At 38.6% G+C, this 21,716-nt stretch overlaps 2 protein-coding genes and 1 pseudogene across 3 annotated transcripts in view; 2 read left to right on the top strand and 1 right to left on the bottom strand.

The window, feature by feature from the left end:
- Positions 1 to 283: 283 nt before the first annotated feature.
- On the top strand, positions 284 to 649 carry LOC116877116 (trafficking protein particle complex subunit 2-like). Its single transcript, XM_032873608.1, has one exon. The coding sequence runs from the start codon at positions 284 to 286 to the stop codon at positions 647 to 649; it is 366 nt and encodes a 121-aa protein (XP_032729499.1).
- A 6,095-nt stretch (positions 650 to 6,744) lies between these two features.
- LOC116877092 lies at positions 6,745 to 8,257 on the bottom strand (annotated as a pseudogene).
- Positions 8,258 to 11,605: 3,348 nt separating this feature from the next.
- The window catches only part of ACTR2 (actin related protein 2), a 37,677-nt gene continuing 27,566 nt past the window's right edge, over positions 11,606 to 21,716 (top strand). For both annotated transcript variants that reach the window (XM_032873770.1, XM_032873769.1), the window contains exons 1-2: positions 11,606 to 11,739; positions 19,831 to 19,941. In XM_032873770.1, the coding sequence (XP_032729661.1) occupies positions 11,692 to 11,739; positions 19,831 to 19,941 (159 nt within the window). In that variant the 5' untranslated portion in view covers positions 11,606 to 11,691. The remainder of the gene's footprint in view (positions 11,740 to 19,830; positions 19,942 to 21,716) is intronic.

Raw genomic sequence — 21,716 nt, 5'->3', positions numbered from 1 at the left:
TTTAATTTAAGCAAGATACACTGTGATCTTACAATTTATGTTGCCTAGGGTAGGGATGCCTTGATAAAAAAGAAAGCCAAAAAGCAAAAAATCAGCCATTTTATTTAGTACTGTGTATTCCACCAACACTCTACACACAGACATAGACACACACACACACACACACACACACACAGGTTACAAAAGTCAAATGGTTTTCAGGGAGTTCCAGCAGAGGCTGCCCAGCCCGGGTCTGCGGTGGACACTGACTGACTGTTCCGCCGCCGGAGCTCGGTTGAAGACAATGTCTGAAAGCTTCTGCTTTATAATTGCTGGCCACCTTGATAATCCAGTTTTTAAAATGGAGTTTTTGCCACCTGGAAAAGCAGAATCCAGCGATGATCATTGTCATCTGAACTGGCTCATCACTCACACTGCCCTCAGCCCCATAGCTGAGAACATGCGGCTGCCCAACCATACAGACGGGCATGCTTTGGACCAATTCAAGGACTGGTTTGTTTCATTATTTGTTTGTGCAGGTCACGTGCGATTTCTTCGGCTTCCTGAGAGAAGGAAAGAAGATGGAATAAAGAACTTCTTTATTGATGACTGTGATTTATACATAAAGTTTGCAATGAATCCATGTTACGAACCCAATTCTCCTGTTTGAGCAAGCGCATTTGATGGAAAAGTTCAGTTTCTTGGGAAGGAACACCTTTTAAGTTGAGTGCAGAAAATTTTGGAAAATAACAATGTTGCTACAATGGGGTGTGCTCAAGAATGTGTATATTGTAAGCAACTTGATTAAATAACCTGGGAAAGTTTGGGGGGAAAGTCTAGGGGTTCCTGAGGGGCTCAGTTGGTTAAGTGACCAACTTTTGGTTTTGGCCCAGGTCATGATCTCAGGGTCGATAGATCAAGCCCCTTGATGGGCTCTGTGCTCAGAGGAGAGTCTGCTTGAGATTCTTTCCCTCTTTCTCTGCCCCTCCCCTGGCTCACACGCATGCTCTCTCGAAAATAAATAAATAAATAAATAAATCTAAAAAAAAAAAAAAAAAGGTCAAATGGTTTTACAAAGCTTATAATATTGAACAGCCAGTGCTGGCCTTACCCTTCTACTCTGAACTTCTGCTTCCCCAAAACAACTACCTTCAATTCTTAGTTGTTTCTTCTGATACTTTAGTCCTTATATTTGAACACGCTTCTTCAGCTATTTCTTGATCTTTTTCAGTTTATTATTTTTTTAAGATTTTATTTATTTATCTGGGAGAGAGAGAGAGCACAAGAGCAAGAGAGATTGAGTGAGAGGAGGGGCAGAGGGAGGAGCACACTTCCTGAGGAGCAGGAGCCCAATGTGGGACTTAATCCTAGGACCCTGGAATCATGACCTCAGCTGAAGGCAGACTCTTAACTGACTGAGCCACCCAGGTGCCTGATCTTTTTCAGTTTAAACACCATCCCTTAACCATCTACTATGAAAGGTCATTTAATTCCATTACAACTCCTCCCCAGCACACATACACTTCCCTTCCCCTCATCCTCCTAGCATCCAATTATTATAATATTTGATTAGACCATTATTTGGTATTTACACTCATACTGAGCCATGTAGTATATATGATAATATTTCTTTTGTGTTACAATTTAAAAATTTCCCCTGGATTTAATCAATGTCTTATTTTTCCTCTGTTTAAGAAGGAATCACTAGTTTATCATAAAACTCTCCACTAGAAGTACATATGTACAGCTCCCAAATCTTTAATTTTGATTTTTATTTACTTATTTGAGAGAGAGAGAGAGAGCACAAGCCAGGGGAGGGGAAAAGGTGCAGGGGGACAGAGAAGCGGACTCTCCACTGAGCAGAGAGCCTGATGCTAGACTCAATTCTAGGTCCCCAGGATCATGACCTGAGCCAAAGACAGACACTTAATGACTAAGCCACATAGACACCCCTCAAGGCCTTAAAATAAATCAGATAATCTAATGTTTATGTATATGTGGGGAGAGAGGGAGAGCTTGATTTCCCTCCTAAAGTACACTGTCCTGATTCAGACTCTAGAGTGATGCACAGCAGATTTCTTGGGATTTTGTTCTACCATCAGTCATGGAATTCTTTTTTTTTTTTTAATAAAGATTTTTATTTATTTATTTGACAGAGAGAGATCACAAGTAGGCAGAGAGAGAGGGAGAAGCAGGCTCCCTGCTGAGCAGAGAGCCCGGGGCTCAATCCCAGGACCCTGAGATCATGACCCAAGCTGAAGGCAGAGGTTCAACCCACTGAGCCACCCAAGTGTCCTCTTTCTTTCTTTCTTTTGTTCGTTTGTTCATTCCTTGTTTTAGCCCCAGGGAGTCTTTGTACTTGCAATTCTCTTCACCTGTAAAATGAACTGCTTTAGCCTTTATCCTGAAAGGTTTAAAAAAAAAAAAAGGTTTTATTGAGATCTAATACACATACCATAAAATTCACTTATTTAAAATATATAAACACTATATGTTAATTTCATCCCAATAAAACAAAACAAAACAAAAAAGTAAATACTGTAACCAACACCACAAGCAAATTTAGAATATTAGCCCAAAAAGAAACCATATACTCATTAGCAGTCATTCCTCAGTTCTCTGTTCCTTCCCCACAATTCACCAACCTAGTCATAGTCAGCCATAATCTACCATCTGTTCCTACAAATTTGCCCATTCCAGATATCTCATATAAATGGAATTATAAATTATAGATGGAATTGTAATTGGCTTCCTTCACTTAGCATAATGTTTTCAAGTTTCATCCATGTAATAACATGTAACAGTACTAATACTAAACTCCTCTTTGCAGCTGAATAATATTCCATTTTGTGTATATAAACACACTACCTTTTGTTCATCCATTCATTGGTTGATGGACATTTGGGTTGTATCCACTTTTGGCTATTATGAACAATGTTGCTATGAACATTTATGTACAACTTTTTGTATGCACATATGTTTTCATTTCTCTGTTATATATCTAGGAGTAGAATGGCTAGGTCATATGTTAAATGTGTTTATCCTTTTGAGTAACTTTCATCCTGCTTTGTAAAGCAGCAGTACCATTTTACATTCTCACCAGCACCATTTTACATTCCTACCAGCAATAGATAAGGATTCTAATTTCCCCACATCCTTGTCAAGACTTGTTATTATCTGTCATTTTGATTACAACCATACTAGTGAGTGTGAAGTGAAACCTCACTGTGGTTTTGATTTGCATTTACCTAATGTTTCTGTGATATTAATAATTCTGTTTCTTTTCATGACTTTATTGGCCATTTTGTATATCTTTGGGTAAATGTCTATTCAAATCCTTTTCCTATTTTCAAATTGGTTTAGTTCTTCTTTATTATTGAATTTTAAAATTTCTTTATATATGCTAGATACAAGTCCCTTATCAGGTTTACAATTTGCCAGTATTTTCTCCCATCCTGTGAGTTGCCTTTTCACTCATTTGATGGTATCTTTTGTAGCACAAATGTTTTTAATTTTGATTAAGTCCAATTTATCTAATTCTTCTTTTATTGCTTGTGCTTTTGTATCATATGTAAGAAACTATTGCCTAAATCAAGGTTATAAAGATTTACCCCCTGTGGTTTTAAAAATTTTTTTATTTTTTATTTTTTTAAAAGATTTTATTTATTTATTTGAGAGAGAGAGAGAGAGCGAGCATGAGAGCGGGGAAGGTCAGAGGGAGAAGCAGACTCCCTGCGGAGCTGGGAGCCCGATGCGGGACTCAATCCCAGGACTCCGGAATCATGACCTGAGCCAAAGGCAGTGGCTTAACCAACTGAGCCACCCAGGTGCCCCCTGTGTTTTTTTTTTTTTTTTAAGAGTTATTTATTTATTAGAGAGAGAGAGAGAGAACAGGAGTAGGAGGGGCAGCGGGGGAGATCTCAAGATCTCAGTGCTCACACTGAGCATGAGCCAATGTGGGGCTTGATCTCACGACTATGGGATTACAACCTAAACCAAAACCAAGAGTTGGACAGTTAACCAACCACCCAGGCATCCTTACCCCTTAAGTGATTAAAAGAGTTTCATAGTTTTACCTCTTAAATTTAATCTTTAATCTGTTTCAAGTTAATTTTTGTATATGGTGAAATGAGGGGAGAAATATGAACCTTTTGAATGAGAACTATCACAACTAAAATGCCAACTAAAGCTATAGCTTATACACACTAAGTGCCTGTGAGATTTGTTTTTTGATTTCTAAAAATTCATTTAATTAACCTAGTTTTAAAGCTATAATTTTATTGGAAAGCAACTGCAGTGGCTAATTAGGTCAAAACCTATTAGCTTTGGAAATGAGAAATTATGGGTCAGGCAAACTACTTGATTGCTTCCTGATCCAATCAGGCAACAATCGTTGATGACTGCTTTAACTATTAAGTGGCAAACTCATGGGGAACTCTCTAATATATCATTCAATAAAACCAAAATCCACTGAATAATCTTAAAATTAACATCACTAACTGTGGGACATCCACGCATTGTGTTTCTTCATATGTGATGCAATAAAAGTACATCTCTGTACTTCACTACAATAAAAGTACATCACTGCCTATGAAACACTTTTACCAAAATAGTTGAACCTACATCTAATCAAACTTCTAGATCTAACCACCAATTTCTCGAAAATATGGAGGCTAGAGGAACAAGACAAACAACATTGCATGGATACAATCAGCCAAATCCAGAATCAGGAAATTCCAGAGGACAAAAGATCCTGTTTCTTCACCCAAAATATGGTGTAAGGAAAGAGAGAGGGAAGTGTCATAGACTAAAATAGGCTTCAGAGACATATCAACTGAACGCAATGTGCAGGCCTTATTTAGATATTGATTGAAAAAAAAAAATGAAGGGCACCTGGATGGCTCAGTTGTTAAGCGTCTGCCTTCAGCTCAGGTCATGATTCCAGGGCCCTGGGATTGAGCCCCACATTGGGCTCCCTGCTCGGCAGGAGGCCTGCTTCTTCCTCTCCCACTCCCCCTGCTTGTGTTCCATCTTTCGCTGTCTCTCTCTCTCTGTCAAATAAATAAAATGTTTTTAAAAAAGAAAAAGAAATAGAAAAAAAAACAAATGAAAAAGAGAAAGAGGACAACTAGGGAAAGCTAAATATGGATTGAGTATTAAGAGATAATAAGAATTTGTTAATTTTGGGGGGTATAATAATGTTATTGTGATTATATTTTTAAAGTCATTATGTGTTAGAAACACATACTGAAGCATTTAAAAGAGGTAAGGTATGATCCCTGATATTTGCTTTAAAATACTCCCACCAAACAAGAACAACAAAACTGTGTGTGAAGAAAAATTGATGAAACAAGAACAGCAGAAAGACCATCACTGCAGAAGTTAGCTGATGGACTCATAGGGTTCATTTTATTATACTTTTATATTTGTTTGAAATTTTCCACAATAAAAGCCAAAAATAGTAATCAGGTCAATTATTAAAAGATAACTTAGGGGTGCCTGGGTGGCTCAGTCAGTTGAGCATCCAACTCTTAATTTCAGCTCAGGTTGTGATCTCAGGGTTATGAGATCTAACCCCATGCTGGGCTCCACACCCAAAACAGAGTCGGCATAAGATTCTCTCTTTCCCTCTCCAGCTACCCCTCTCCCCGCCCCGCCACCGCACGCTCTCTCTAAAACAAATAAATAAAATCTTTTTTAAAAAACCCTTAAAGCTGTTGTATCATAAAATGCATAAACTCCTCAAATTATTTTCCTCTAACCCTGAGATGTATTTATGTTATACAGAGAATCCAAAAACAAGTAAGAGGCTAAATGACATTGAGAAAAAGGGCACTTGGCTGGCTCAGTCTGTAAAACATGTAACTCTTCATCTCAGGGTCATGAATTCAAGCCCCACATTGGGCAGGAGCCTAATTTAAATAAATAAATGAATGAGTGAGTGAATAAATAAATAAATAAAGTCAGGAACTTGGATAGTAAAACATTTAGTATATTAACTTTCATAGTATTTATTCCCTTCCCCAACAGATATGGAATCACAAATCACAGATTCCTGCTTTTCTGTGTGTGCATATGTGTGTATAAAAATTGTACTCTTTCTAGGCTAGATCTAAATCCAGACAATAGCATTATTGATAGTATTGCAAGATTTTTGCCTGGTTCTGATATCAATACAATGTTAATTTTATATTGCCAAAAGCAAAGAATATCCATGTAACACATCCTATCTATAGTATCATCAAATGCCATAACAACATTATGCATAAACATCACTTAAAAATTTAACCAACCACAAAAAAGCATTCATACAAATCCAGATCATGGAACATTTCTATAGCCAAATGATCTGAACTCTTCAAAAAGTTAATGCCGTGAAAAAAAAAGTAGGATGACTATTCTAGATTAAGAGATTAAAGGGATTAACAAAGGGTTCCAGTATGGCTCAGTCAGTTGAGCATCAACTCTTAGTTTCTGCTTAGGTCATGATCTCATGGGAGCCTGCCTAGGGCTCCATCCATGCTCAGGGTAGAGTCTGCTTGAGATCCTCTCTCTCTTTCCCTTTGCCCCTCCCACTCGTGCTCTCTTTCTCTCTCAACTAAATAAATCAATCTTTTTATTTTAAAAAGAGAGAGACATAACAACAAACATAATATCTGAGCCCTGATTGGATCTTGGTTTAGGAAGAAAAACAGCTATAAACATGGTAGGGACAACTAGGGAAATACAAATATGGACTGAATGTTAGATGATATGGAGTTACTGCTAATTTTTCCTAGATACAATGATACTATGGTTTTGTAAAATATTGTATTCTTTCTTCAACTTCTTAAGAGTGTAGTCTACTACCCAAAACATTAAAGCATTAACAAAGAAAAGGGCAATCAGCATGATGATGGCCAATTTCAGATCCGGGTTTTCAGTGGGACTCAATGGGCCACCTTTTTCCACTGAAGTATGAGGACGATGAAGGTGACTTCCCAAAAATCATGATCAAGATGTAAAAGCACACTGCTGGACCTGGGCTCCACACTGCAGCGGGTCTCCACATTTGTCCAAATGCAGGGGCTCCCACTGCTGCTACTCAACTAAGATGCTCATGGCTTGCGTGTCCACAGAGATGAGCAACTTGCTAACAGTTGTGTCTCAAGAGAAAGCTGAAGTGAACAAGGGTCCTATTTGATGAGATCTGCTAGGTACACATTTGCAAAGTGGATGAGTAATATTCCTATGACTTGTTTGGAAGTGTCTAAAAACCATATACTCTAGGGACTTCTTTCATGCTTTGGTTCTTAGGTTTGAGCACCAACATGCCAAAGGCCACTGCACAGAGCAGCCCCTGCAAGAAAATGCCAAAACTGTGCAGGAGTGCAAGGCTCTTGCCTGGCAGCTCTCACTGGCCTTGAGGGCAGCCTGCCCAGTGGTCCCAGCTGGAGTGCCTGGTGGGGCATTACCAGTCTGGTGGAGGAGCATAAGACCCAGTCCACCTGTGGCCTTACTGCCTGCAGGCCACCACTTTCATTATGGTTTTAATTTATATTTCCCTAATGATTAATGACGTTGAGTATCTTTCCATGTGCTTATTAGTCATTCATAAAACTTCTTGGGTGAAATGCCTATTCAAATCTTTCACCCACTTTTAATATTAGATAATTTATCTTATTATTATTATGTGTTCTTAATTTATTCTGGATACAAGTTCTTTGTTGAATATATAATTTGCAAAAATCTTTTGGTCTGTGGCTTGTCCTTTGGTTTTCTTAATACATGAGTTAAACTTTTAAATTTCTGTTAAGTCCAATTTATCATTTTTTTATTTTATGAATCATGATTTTGGTGTTATGTCTAAGCAATCTTTGCTTAACAACAAAAGATTTTTCTCATCTTTTTTTCCCAGAACTTATAGTTTTAGCTCTCCTAAATTTATTTATTTTTATCTTTAATTTTTTTTAAAAGATTTTATTTATTTGACAGACAGAGATCACAAGTAGGCAGAGAGGCAGGCAGAGGGGGAGGGGGAAGCAGGCTCCCCACAGAACAGAGAGCCCGATGCGGGGCTTGATCCCAGGACCCTGGGATCATGACCTGAGCCCAAGGCAGAGACTTTAACCCACTGAGCCACCCAGGCGCCCCACCTTAACTTTTAAAAGATTTTTAAAAATAATCCCTGCACTCCATGTGGGGCTCAAACTCACAACCTCAAGACAAAGAGTTGTATGCTCCTCCAACTGAGCCAGCCAGGCTCACCTGCTCTTCTAAATTTAAATCTATGATCCATTTGAATTAATTTTTGTGTATAGTGTAAAGCAAGGATCAAAGTTCTTTTTTTTCTCCACATATAAGAATATCTAGTTGCCCAAGTACTATTTGTTTAAAAAAAAATTGCCCTTTCCCCACTGAATTGTTTCAGCAGATTTGTTGAAAACCAATTGGCCATAAATGTAAGTTTATTTCTGGGCTGTCTATTCTGTACCATTGATTTATATGTCCATCCTTGTGAAAATATCATACTGTCTTCATTACTGTACCTTATAATAAGTTTTGAAATCAGTGGAAGTCTGCCACTTTTGCTTTTCCTTTTCAAAATTGTTTTGGCTATTCTGGCTATTCTGCATTTCCATGTAACTTTCAGGATCAAACTTGTTGGTTTCTTAAAAAAAAAAAAGGCTGCTGGGGTTTTGATAGAGATTACATTTCAATTTACAGAGCAATTTGAAGAGAACTGTCATCTTAATTATGAGTGTTCAGGGCACCTGCAGGCCTCAGTCAGTTAAGCAGCTGCCTTCAGCTCAGGTCATGATCCTGGGGTCCTGGGATCAAGCCCTGCTTTGGGCTCCCTGCTCAGTGGAGACCCTGCTTCTTCCTCTCCCTCTGCCTGCCACTCTGCCTACTTGTCCTCTCTATCTCTCTGTTAAATAAATAAATAAAATCTTTAAAAACCAAACCAAACCAATGAGTGTTCAATCCATGAACATGGTATGTTTACTTATCTAGATCTTCTTTAATTTTTCTAAACAATGTTTCGTAGTTTTCAGTGTATCGGTCTTGTATTAAATTCATTTGGATTTTTCTAATATTCTTTCAACTTCAGAATATTCACTGATGACAAGAAACAACATACTGGTATCTGTTATATATACTTCATATCCTATGACCTTACAGGACTTAATATTTTAAAGCCCTCATTTCTTTTTATTTTTTTAAGATTTGTTTATTTGACAGAGAGAGAGAGATCACAAGTAGGCAGACAGAGAGAGAGGGGGAAGCCGGCTTCCCGCTGAGCAGAGAGCCCGATGCGGGGCTCGATCCCAGGACCCTGAGATCATGACCTGACCTGAAGGCAGAGGCTTAACCCACTGAGCCACCCAGGCACCCCAAGCCCTCATTTTTCATGTGTAAAATGGGAATATCTGTTTAGTAAGATTTTTGTGTGGAATAATATACAAAAAACCATGAAAGAGGATAGATATGAAGACTCCCTCTCCTCCTCCCCCAAAATAATCACCTAAAATATGTAATCACATTATTTTGAGGAAAGTGAAATGATCAGGTTTCACCTGGTATAGAAGGTAGGAACCAGTCACCAGTAGTGCTGCATCTGAATTTGCATGGTCAAGGGTTTGCTGCATTTCCATTAGTATAACAAATGGATATTTGTTGATATTTTCTGTCATCTGCATGTACTATTTTTATAATCAGAAAAAAAACCCAAAATATAATCTCTTAAACAGTAAAAAAAAAAAAAAAAAAAGCACAGAGAGGAAAAATAAAAGGACACAGCAATACTTGAGTTCAATTTGCTGAGACCAAATAAATATACTTCCGGGAAAATTTTACAGCGCCAGGCACTGGGGCCACAAAAGGCAGATGTGTAATTTGTGAACTAATGCACTATTCAGCAGGCTAAGGTACCTCAACAACTACTGAAACAGGTGCAGAGAAGACATATTTCCCTGAAGCCTTCTATCCATTCTAATTTCTCAAACTTTTCACTCCTATGGCAGCTTTAATTTATTTTATATGTTGAGGTTCCATGTAAGATTAATTTGAGGGGGCACACCTGGACAGCTCAGTCAGTTAAGTGGTGGACTCTTGATTTCGACTGAGGTCATGATCTTAGGGTCCTAGGATTGAGCCCTGCCAGCATCAGGCTCCACACTCAGCGGGGAGTCTGCTTGAGGAGTCTCTCTCTTCCTCTGCACCTCCCATGATCCTGCACACACTCTCTAAAATAAATAAATAAGTAAATCTTTTTTTTTTTTTTTTAGAAAGATTAAATTCAAATAAAGCTGCCTAAGCCCTTATAAAGGTTTGAAAACGACAGGTCTAATAAAAGAACAAAGTGAGAACTGAGAGGCAGCCTAGTATTAGAATACTAGGACTGAGGGGTTTATGATCCAAGCTTTAATCTAGTCAGTGCACATGTACAGCCATGTGGAAGGCACAATTCTAGTTCTCACCTCTCAAAAATGCTGGCATTTTTTCAAGATAAATTTTAACATCACTCATCCAAAATTTGTTGAATGTCAAAAGCACAAGAATATTATTCATATGTCCATGGTAAACTAATTAGTGAAGAAAGAGTAAGGAGCCTCTTGATGGTTATCAGCAAAGTCTTCATAGATGTGACAACTGGATCTTAGAGCATGAGAAGTCTCCTGATTGATTAAAAAAAAAAAAAAGGAGAGGCATTATACGTAGAAAGAACTATACATTTAGAAGTATGTAAATAATAATCAATAACTACCACTGAATAGATAGATACTCCATGCATAGACTTTTACCTTCACAACCACCCGTGGAAGTAGAGGTTAGTATTCGTATGCATAGGCAAAGATAAATCCAAATCACAGAATCCTTGAGTGGCAGAGCCATATTTGAAACTGAGGCTGTCTGATTTCAAAGTCGAGACTCTGGGTTCAAATAGGTACATACAGTGAAGAGGTGCGAAGAAACATGGTGCTGCTGGACAAGAACTGGTGAACGAGGGGCCTGAAAAGATAGGTGTCCACTCCTGCTCTCTTGACTAAGGGCAAATTGGGCAAAAAAGGGTTGGACTGGAATTGGAGGTATCAGTATAAACGCATGACTTCATATGCGTGTATCCATCCCAGCTCTGTTCCCTGAAGAGCCCTAGAAGCCATGACACACCAAACCATGCTCAACGGTGGGTTCAACAGAGATGTCCAGGTTTGTTTCCCCTGCCTTCCACCCTCCAGGCTGTCTCCTCTCTACATTCCACTGCCATCTCGCACAGATCCAGTGTCCTTCACCTGCCTGCCTCTTTTTGGCAGACGGATAAGGGAGGCCCTCACCTCCTGCAGCGCCTTGGGCCTCAACGTCCACTAAATCAGCCGCCATTAAAGCCCCGCGAAGCTCCAGGAACTAGAAGCCATAAGGAAGAAGCTGGGTGGGCGGTGACCACGACCGCTGAGAGGGAGCCGAAGCTGAAACAGGAGTTGTGGGCGGGGCTTCAAACTTAAACGTTTCTTATTGGGTCTCACTACTGCCAGTCTCGGCCTCCTCCCTCCCACACCCACCCCTTCCGTGCAGGCTGTGTCTTAAATGGCGGGTGGGGCCGGGCGTTGACTTCCGGTTGGGGGAAGAAAGTTGGCCCGAAGGAGGGGCCGCGAAGAAGGAGGAGGAACAGGAAAGGGTCGGGCAGTGGGGGATTAGGTCGTTCGGCGGCGGCGGCTCTCTTCCGGACCGACGATGGACAGCCAGGGCAGGAAGGTGGTGGTGTGCGACAACGGCACCGGGGTAAGCGCCGGCGGGGAAGTCGTGGCCTCAAGCCGGGGCGGGGATGTGCTAGTGGCGCGTGGGCCCTCGGTGGTAGGGGTTGCACCCCTGGGCCCTCGGGCAGCCGGGACCAGGGGGCGCGGAGCAGCGCTTCCGGCCTTGGCGGGCGTGGGGAGTAAGCGGACCGATCCCATTCTGGTCTCCCCGATCCTGCCACCTCCGCGACTCGGGGTGAGGCGGTGGGAAAGGCCGACACTGGAGGGGGATCCAGCTTGCTGCCCGGCGGCGGCCGGCGCCGCGCCCGAATGGGGACACTTTGGCTAAAGGGCTGGAGGGGTAAAAGACTGGGTAGGTTTGTTCGATAAGGGTTCCATTCCCCAGGGTCACCGGTTCTGTAGAAAGGAGAAAGACCCAGAGGCCTTCCTCTTCCTGTATCATTGACGATACCGAACGGGAGGCAGGAAATGGGTTTAAAGAAAAAGGGAAGTGCTGTCATGCAACGAGCCGCAGCCCTTTCGCAGTTTGGGGGCGGGGGGTGCAGTTGAGCAAAGCATCATTTACTTTTTGTTCTGCATGCTGGGAATTTGGCCTCGGTGCAGCCCCGCAGAGACAGTATGTTCTATTGATCTTGGGGGATCGAAGACCACTTTAAGGCCCAGGTGTTAAATTGTGGACCTTGGGGGAAGTTAACCAATTTTGTTACCCCCCTCCCCCCATTTTTTTCCTTAGATGCAGAACACAGATCATGTTAGTCTTTAAGATTCAAAAAGGCAAATGATTGTAAAAATCTGGCTAAAACAGTGATTTAGAAATCAATGGAAAGTTGTTGCTTTCAACTCCCCGCCCCCATTTAAAAAAAACTTAGAGTAGAACATTGGAAGACAGAAATGTTACCTAATTGGGATGAGTTCTATAGTGAGCATTTCCCCCTGCATTACAATGATTTCTAACCATTTTGGAGTTGCAATATTTTGTGACTTTTCTCCTCTTTTTCCATAAATGTAACATATGAATTAAAATAGACTTCCAGTTATGGAGTGAGTAAATCACGGGGATGACAGGTACAGCTTAGGGAATATAGTCAGAGGTACTGAATAGCATTATATGGTAGCTACACCCACGGTGAGCATAGCATAACATATAGTTGTCCTATATGTCCTATATATGTCACTATGTTGTACATCTGAAAAAAAAAAAAAAACAAAAACAAAAAAGATTTTACTTGAACTTTTTTTTCTTTAAAGATTTTATTTATTCATTTGACAGAGATCACAAGTAGGCAGAGTACCTGGCAGGGAGAGGGGGGTGGGAAGCAGGCTCCCCGGCCACCGATATGGGGTGGATCCCAAGACCCTGGGATCATGACCCGAGTGAGCCAAGGCAGAGGCTTAACCCACTGAGCCACCCAGGCATCCAGATTTTACTTGAACATTAAAACATTTTGGAAAGTGGATTGTTGAGGGGGAAAAAAGGAGCTGATATTTACTGACATAATACTGCGCTTATTGTGCTACAGACTTTTACAAGCAATGATCACACTAGTTTTATATGAACTAAGTTAAAAACATGAGAGTAATAAGGGTTATCATATAATGGGGCATCCATACAGAATGGTATACTTAAAAAAAAGGCAGATTCACCACTGTGGAAATATCTAAGGTTTATTGTTAAGTTAAAAAAGAAGTTTTAGAATGATCCCATTTATGTGAATGTTCTTTATTTTATTAAATATGTCTATGTGTCCACGAACTTGTACATGGAACTTTTAGAGGGAGTGATATGTTTGTAGTGGTTACCTGTGAGCCTGGGGATAAGAATGAGGGAAGATAGGAAAGACTTCATGACTCTTCTGAATTATTTTTCTCCTTAAAGCACAGGAATTATTGGGAAGTGCTCTGTTTTGTTTTTTTTAACAAAACATGTGAGACACGGGGCGCCTGGGTGGCTCAGTGGGTTAAGCCTCTGCCTTCAGCTCAGGTCATGATCTCAGGGTCCTGGGATCGAGTCCCGCATCGGGCTCTCTGCTCTGCAGGGAGCCTGCTTCCTCCTCTCTCTCTCTCTCTCTCTCTCTCTCTGCCTACTTGTGATCTGTCAAAAAAATAAATAAAATCTTAAAAAAAAAAACAAAACATGTGAGACTATCTTTAAACCAAATTAACTATAAACATTTATTGCTTTTACAGCTAAAACCCAGTTAAAGATGCTTTAAAAAAAAAAAAAAAAGGTAGCCTGATTCCCCCTGTAGTCTGAAATCGACCTCTAAAAAATTTAAAGCTTTAAAAATTGAATTTAAAATATTTTTTTAAGTATGTCTGATAATCTTTAGAAATCAGAGCCAGTTATATTTCAGTGATTCCTCCTCTTCGAAGGGCAACGAGCTCTGTATTTGTAGTGTATGAGTTTGTTGATATTCAGTTAGAATAGGAATGTTAGCCATGAGTTGATTTTTGTTACTATTTCATTAGTTTACCTGAGTTAGAAAGCTGATTGTTATTGATTAGGCTTATGGCTAATCCTTAGTTTAAGAATCTTGTACCTTAAGAGATCAGTAAAGGAAAAATGTAGTTAATTTGAACAAAATTTATGTATTTGGTGTTAGATTTCTAGTTACTTTAAAATTTTATCCGGATTTTCTGTAGACATGATTGGCTTCAAATGAAGAGACAGTTCTGATGTAATATGTAGCTAGGAATGCTGTGATATCTGAAAATTTAGAGGATTCTAAACACAGAAATTCTCTATTTCTTACTGCTTATATTTCATAGTCCTCTTGATTTTGTTTCGGTACCTGAACCTATACTGAGTTATCTACAACTAAATATTACAGAAGATGTTCAATTTTAATTTCTAAAAACTTGCATAAATAGTTGTTACCCTAAAGCAACTGGTCTCTTAACACATTTTAGGTTTTAGGCTTATAGGCTATTTGAGAAATTGATGATTTTTTTTTATCCCCGCTGGCAGGCCCTAATTGGAATGCTCTAAGAGTGGGTGAGTCTTATGATCACATATCAAATGTTGGTCCTGCTTCTCTTCCTCACTAGCTCCCAACTAGATGGGGTCTCTCTCATTAGGGTGGCCTAGAGGAGGAAAACTTAACCTGATTCCAATAATTTATGCATTTCATCTTCATAACCATTCAAACCTAAAAGAGAGCTTCCATCTAAATAGAACCACTGAAAATGGCCACGCAGGTGAAAATCTGGAGATCTGCTTAGGTTTAGGTGTCTTTCAAGAGTTGGGCCCAGGTCCCTGGAGTGTATTGTTACCAAACTTGGGTGATTTCATCAGCATTAAGCTAGTTCACTGACAGGAAAGACTCGTGTGCTTACTGTATGACTGGTAGAATTTTTAGGGTCTAATGATACAAAGTAGCTTCTTGTGCTAGGATAATTATGCTTTCATTTATAATTTTCACATTTGTTGTTGCTTATGCTGTGCTTTATCAGATTTATGCTAGTTTATATTTTGAATTTAGGAGTTCTTGAAGTAGGAACAAACCAAAAACAAATTTGTCTTCACTCTGCAAAATGCTTTGAAATAGAAAAAAATATTTTTGTGGCTTAAGATGAGAATAATCACAAGGCAATTAAATTAATGAATATATCCATACCATCAGATTAAATTAATGAAAAATACAAATTAAATAAGCTCAAATGGGGCTGTATAAATCCCAGTTTATTTTTTGAGGGGAGAAAGATACTTTTAGAGCAAATGTAGTTGGATTTTTTTTCTTCATTTTTGCTTGAAAGAACATTATACTGTTCATGTTCTTACCATTTGATGACTCAGTGGCAAGTAAGGGAGTCAGTTCAAACCACAGTGCTATGAAGAGGAAACTATATATGGTAAAATCTATTTCTTAAACTCAACCTTCTTGCACACAATGAGAGAACTAAGTCCAAGACTTAAAATGATTAGACTGGGGGAGGTATTGCAAGGATTAAAATGATACCAAATGAGTAGCTTGGAAAAGACTGTATTCTTTGCATTTTATCACATGAATTAGATTTTTTTTTAAGGTACTGACTTTTTGCAAGAAAGGAAATGTCAAATTGTATTCATTTTGTTATTAAAAATAGGTTATTGTAATCAAACTCTTGTTATTATAGCTATTAATGCTCTCACATTGGCAATAATATGAAATAGTGCAGCTATTGTCATTTTGACCGAGTATCTAATACCATGTAGGAGTACTGGCACTGGATTATTATTTTTTTAAAAGATTTTATTTATTTATTTGACAGAGAGAGCACAAGTAGGCAGAGCAGCAGGCCGGCGGGGGGGGGGGGGAGCAGGCTCCCTGCTGAGCAGAGAGCCTGATGCGGAGCTCAGTCCCAGGACTCTGAGATCATGACCTGAGCTGAAGGCAGAGGCTTAGCCCACTGAGCCACCCAGGTCCCCCTGGCACTGGATTATTAAAGCAGCATCTGCTTCCAGTAAGCTACTGCTTAAACTGCATAAGTAATTTCATTAATAAGTGATTGGTATGTTTAATTTGAATAAAATGCCAACTTTCCTTATTTTGTAAAGCACAGGAATAAATGGGTTTACAATTGTTTTTATAGTTTCAGGGAGTCTCCTATTTCAGGGATGTCTTTTTACCTTAGTCACACTGCAAATATTTCATCCCTTAAAATATGCTCAAACAAACAAATATATGCTAAAATGAGAATTTTAAGCTATAAACCACCCATCTGAGCATTTATAATCAGTAAACATTGACAAATGTGATTATGTATTTGCCATGTTGTGTGTTTCTGAGTCTGTGTAGCTCAGAATGAGAGGGAAAGCATGTCAACCTTCACAGCCTCCTCTGTGCACCAGGATTTGATTTGTTTCCCATGCCAGGCTCGTCCTCCCACCTTCAATTTTAGATAGTATTTCTCTCTCAAATCATTTGTTTATATTTAATATGCTGAAGATGGCCCTTGGAAACTTGTCGGGTTTTTTTTCATCATTCTATAATTTTCTTTAAAAACATTTATAACTATATAAGGGAGCATTTTCAGCCTGTATTGGACACTTTTGATCCACCCAGTGTCCTTATCTGTTCATTACTTTGAGGTAAACATAACAATTTAATATCTGCACATAGTATTTGTTTCTATATTTGGAATATAAGATAAATTATGACTAATGCTGATATTAGGCTGATGATCATGACAAATGTTATTCATATAGAAATTTGGGTATGGTTGGGGGCACCTGGGAGGCTCAGGTCATTATCCCAGGGATTCTGGGATCCATCCCCACATCCGGCTCCCTGCTTCTCCCTCTCCCTCTGCCTGCAGCTCCCCCTGCTTGTATTCTCTCTCTCTGCCAAATAAATAAATAAAACCTAAAAAAAAAAAAAAAAAAAGATTATTCCTTATGCCATCATATCCTACTATTGCCTTGGAAGATAATCCAGTAAGAATTGTATCAAAGTTTTAGAAACAGGTAGCTGTAACTGAAAAATACCCTAGCCTTGATGACTTAGAGGTTAACTGACCAGGACTAGGTTTTGTGGGTTTGGAAGAACATGTATATGGACAGTATGTTTTATGGAGATTCTAGAATGTAAATGTGAACTGGGAGGATAGGAAGTCAGGTGGTATTTCAGACAGATTTTTCATGGCTTTAATCAGCATAAGTCATGACTTTAATATATTTTTTAAAATTCTATTTATAAAAGACTTGAAATTCACTTCAAATTCTGGGTGGCAGAATGTTCTGGGCTATTTATAGTTAAATGTGGTTCATCAGCATTTCCAACAAGGTTGCGAGATCTTTGAAATATGAAAATTCGATATTTTGGTGGGGTTAGTCAGAAGTCAGTAAGTTTAAGATCATTCCTAAATTTTACCACCATCAAATAAAACAGTTTTTTGTACACAGTAGCTTTCTGTCAAGGGGTAGGTTAATAGTTTCTGTCAACATTCTTATTATTGTCATGTGTCACACTCAGATACTGTTTTTCTCCTTCTTTTCAGAGAATGTATGGGGCCTGGAGCCATGAAACAATGTACTTTTTCTTAAGATGAAACAAATTCTCTGTATTAAAATAATCATGGTGGGCGCCTGGGTAGCTCAGTGGGTAAAGCCTCTGCCTTTGGCTCAGGTCATGATCTCAGGGTCCTGGGATGCTCAGAGAGCATCGGGCTCTCTGCTTGGCAGGGAGCCTGCTTCCTCCTCTCTCTCTCTCTCTCTCTCTCTCTCTCTCTGCCTGCCTCTCTGCCTACTGGCGATCTCTCTCTGTTAAATAAATAAATAAAATCTTAAAAGAATAAAAAATAAAAAAACTAAAAAATAAAATAATCATGGTATCATACTTCCAAATCAACAGCAAAATTTTTAATTTTTATTGGTCAGTTATATAGTATGCACTTCCTATGTGCCAGACACTGTTCTAGGCACTTGGGATTTATCAGTAGACACAAAAATCCTTGTACAATATAACTTACATGAATAAAGACTTGTTAAGGAAGAAGGTAGAGACTATGATAACATTTCCTGGTCTGTAGCTTCCTCCTCCTGCCCTTAAGTTTTTAATTGCATTTTCCTTGCAATGTCTGCTCTTAAAAATAAGACTGAACAGGCTGTATTATTGGTATAAGAATTAAAAACCTTTGGTTCTATTTTCAGTTTTACTGTAGTTATTAAGTCTCTTAGTGTATCAGTTTTTTTTTTATAATTTTTTAATTTTTTTATAAACATATAATGTATTATTAGCCCCAGGGGTACAGGTCTGTGAATCGCCAGGTTTACACACTTCACAGCACTCACCGTAGCACATACCCTCCCCAATGTCCATAACCCCACCACCCTCTCCCTACCCACCTCCCCCCGGCAACCCTCAGTTTGTTTTATGAGATTAAGAGTCTCTTACGGTTTGTCTCCCTCCCAATCCCATCTTGTTTCATTTATTCTTTTCCTACCCCCCAAACCCCCCTCGTTGCACCTGCACTTCCTCATATCAGGGATATCATATGATAGTTGTCTTTCTCCGATTGACTTATTTCGCTAAGCATAATACTCTAGTTCCATCCACGTCATCACAAATGGCAAGGTTTCATTTCTTTTGAAGGCTGCATAATATTCCATTGTATATATATACCACATCTTCTTTATCCATTCATCTCTTGGTGGACATCTAGGTTCTTTCCATAGTTTGGCTATTGTGGACATTGCTGCTATAAACATTGGGGTGCACGTGCCCCTTCAGATCACTACGTTTGTATCTTTAGGATAAATACCCAGTAGTGCAATTGCTGGGTTGTAGGGTAGCTCTATTTTCAACTTTTTGAGGAACCTCCAAGCTGTTTTCCAGAGTGGTTGCACCAGCTTGCATTCCCACCATCAGTGTAGGAGGGTTCCCCTTTCTCCATATCCTCACCAGCATCCATCATGTCCTGACTTGTTAATTTTAGCCATTCTGACTGATGTGAGGTGCTATCTTATTGTGGTTTTGATTTGTATTTCCCTGAAGTGTATGAGTTTCTTACAAGTATTATCAGGTTCTGTGTTATGCCCTCACTGGAGAACTACACTATCTGAATATAAAATTCTGGTTACCTGGCATCACTAAATACATTTATCTAAATATAAAAATGTAAATAGTCAAAAAATGCCCCAAATATTTTTTTTTAATATGATGCTAGTCCAGATGCTATTTTCTCCCCCATTTTGGTAAATGTTGCTTAAGTGAATTGCCAAAGATAATTGAAGCATTAGTTCTGTTCAGTTTCTAACATTCCTCTTTTTAAAAATTCTTAGCATTTGTTGAGTGAATCTGTCTCTCACTTGTGTGACCACTGTGTGCTGAGATCTCTTTGAGGCGTTGGGCTCCACCATGAACTGCCCAGCTTAAGATTTTCTGAGACTTTCCCTGTAGTAGGGAGACTTGCGCACTAAATAAGCAGTTAACTGGTAAATAAACATAAACTCTGAAGTAGTCAATGTCATAAAGGAAATAAAAGGAAGATAGATTGGGTGACTACTTCGGATAATTTGAAAACATCAGAAGTTTAAAATAATTGTATAAATGTGAAGTGGTATTTTCCAGATGCTCTCTTTAAACGGACATGGTAAATACCTTGACACTAACGCATTTTTACTGTTCTCTTTCAGTTTGTGAAGTGCGGATATGCAGGCTCTAACTTTCCAGAACACATCTTCCCAGCTTTGGTTGGAAGACCTATTATCAGATCAACCACCAAAGTGGGAAACATTGAAATCAAGGTAATATTTTATTTATTGATAAATGAGGATTAAAACTTGTGGGGTGTTCTTTGAATTAAGTAGTTTTATGATACGATACCATGATAAGCAAAGAGGCAGAATTTCTTGTATCTTTAATTTATATCAACACTTGAAGAAAGACACAAAAACTGATAGGCCATTACTCCCTGAATGGAGTAAAACTTAATAAGATTTTTATGTTGATGTGAACATTGTATTAGGGACTTAAAGCCCTTATTACATATAATGTTTAAAAGAAATCAGCCTGATATTTTTATGTCTTTCAGTTCCATATATTTTTCATTATATGTTAGTGTCTCGTTGGGACCTAAGACTTTTCCTTCCTTCTCATGGTCTGATTATCCTACTTTTTAATATAGCTAGTCAGGAAAACACAGGGTATACATTTTATTGGTTCTTTTTTTCGCTAATAGAGTAACTGATTTCCATAAGGCACAGGAAGAAGGTGCTCACATCTTGAGTTGGCCTTGCATTATTGCATTATTTCTCTTACTGTAAGGAGAGCGGAGGAAGGTTGTCGTGTATTTAACGTGAGAGATTGGACATTAAGGATGAGAGCTTTTTCTCCGTATTAAAGGGACTGGAAATGAAGTGGGAATTACAGTATTTTAAAAGAAGAGAAAACAGAACAATCAAAAGGACAGTGGTCACCAATTGACTTAAATTCTTTACGTGGCCTAGGGATGAGATTATAAAAAATGCAGTCAAATTTAAGGGCCATTTTACTGAATTATTTGTGATCAAGCTAGCATCGTTGATCCTATCTGGACAGTCTTTCATAGAACTTCAGTTAGATTATGAGTCATTTGAAATACAAGTTAAGTGTACCTTTTTGGGACATTTGTTTGAGATATCTAGGAAGGTAGTAATAGCTAGAGAGAGACTTGCTACTTGGTAGCTCTCTGCTCTTGGTACTAGAAAATTGAGTTACATAATGAGTATCGATGCCAACCGAAACTGAGGTTCCGGGTTAAATTTTTAAAGATTTAGAGTAGTGAATGATTCTGGCCTCTGTTTACAATCAAATGGGATGTTCAAAATGATAATTTTTTTTTCAGGGTCTTTTCTTTTGGGAAATTTGGGGGGGATACCTTCTGTTTTTGTGAATGCCTTTCATTCTGATTGAATTTAATCTTAAATGAATGACCTAAAATTTAGCCAATACCAGTGATACGGACGAGCTTTTTAAATGAAGTTGGAAATCACAGTTTTTATTCAGTATTAGGCTTTTAAAGAATGTCTTTTTTATCTACTTTATGGAGAATAACATTTTTGAGGTGTACAGATACATCACATATTAACCATTTTAGTCTCTAACATGGCACAAATGATTACATATCTTTTCACTCCCACTTTCTTGCTTTTTAAGGCCAAGTGATAGAAATGAAACTAGCCTATATTCTAAGACATTTTTGCTAAGGAATTCCCCAGTAGCATTTGCTTGTATGGTTTGTCATTCTGTGTTCTGTTGGCTCAGTTCTGTTCAATCTGCTCAGTCTTTTAAGTCTCTCAAGTTAATTTGTTCTTCCAGTAGAAAATAGTAAAAGAAATCTGTGTAAAATTTAACTTGACTACTAGAGCTTAGAAAAAAAACACTCTAAACTCACCCTCCACCTACTCAACTAGACCTTTTCTGTTATTTATTTTCCTTAATTAAGGTTCTTAAATTCAGTAATGAAGTAAAGAAATTTGACTTTTGGGGATTCTTGTGCCTAGTGGATTGACTTATACTTTTGTGTTTTGTTAGCTGAAAT

Source organism: Lontra canadensis, unplaced genomic scaffold, assembly GCF_010015895.1.
Source record: "Lontra canadensis isolate GAN:19392208 unplaced genomic scaffold, GSC_riverotter_1.0 scaffold50, whole genome shotgun sequence".
Lineage (NCBI taxonomy): Eukaryota > Metazoa > Chordata > Mammalia > Carnivora > Mustelidae > Lontra > Lontra canadensis.
This window is presented reverse-complemented; position numbering and strand designations above follow the sequence as displayed.

Excerpts from the sequence above, each read along its gene's own strand:
- LOC116877116 (XM_032873608.1), top strand. The coding sequence starts at position 284 with ATGTCTGAAAGCTTCTGCTTTATAATTGCTGGCCACCTTGATAATCCA.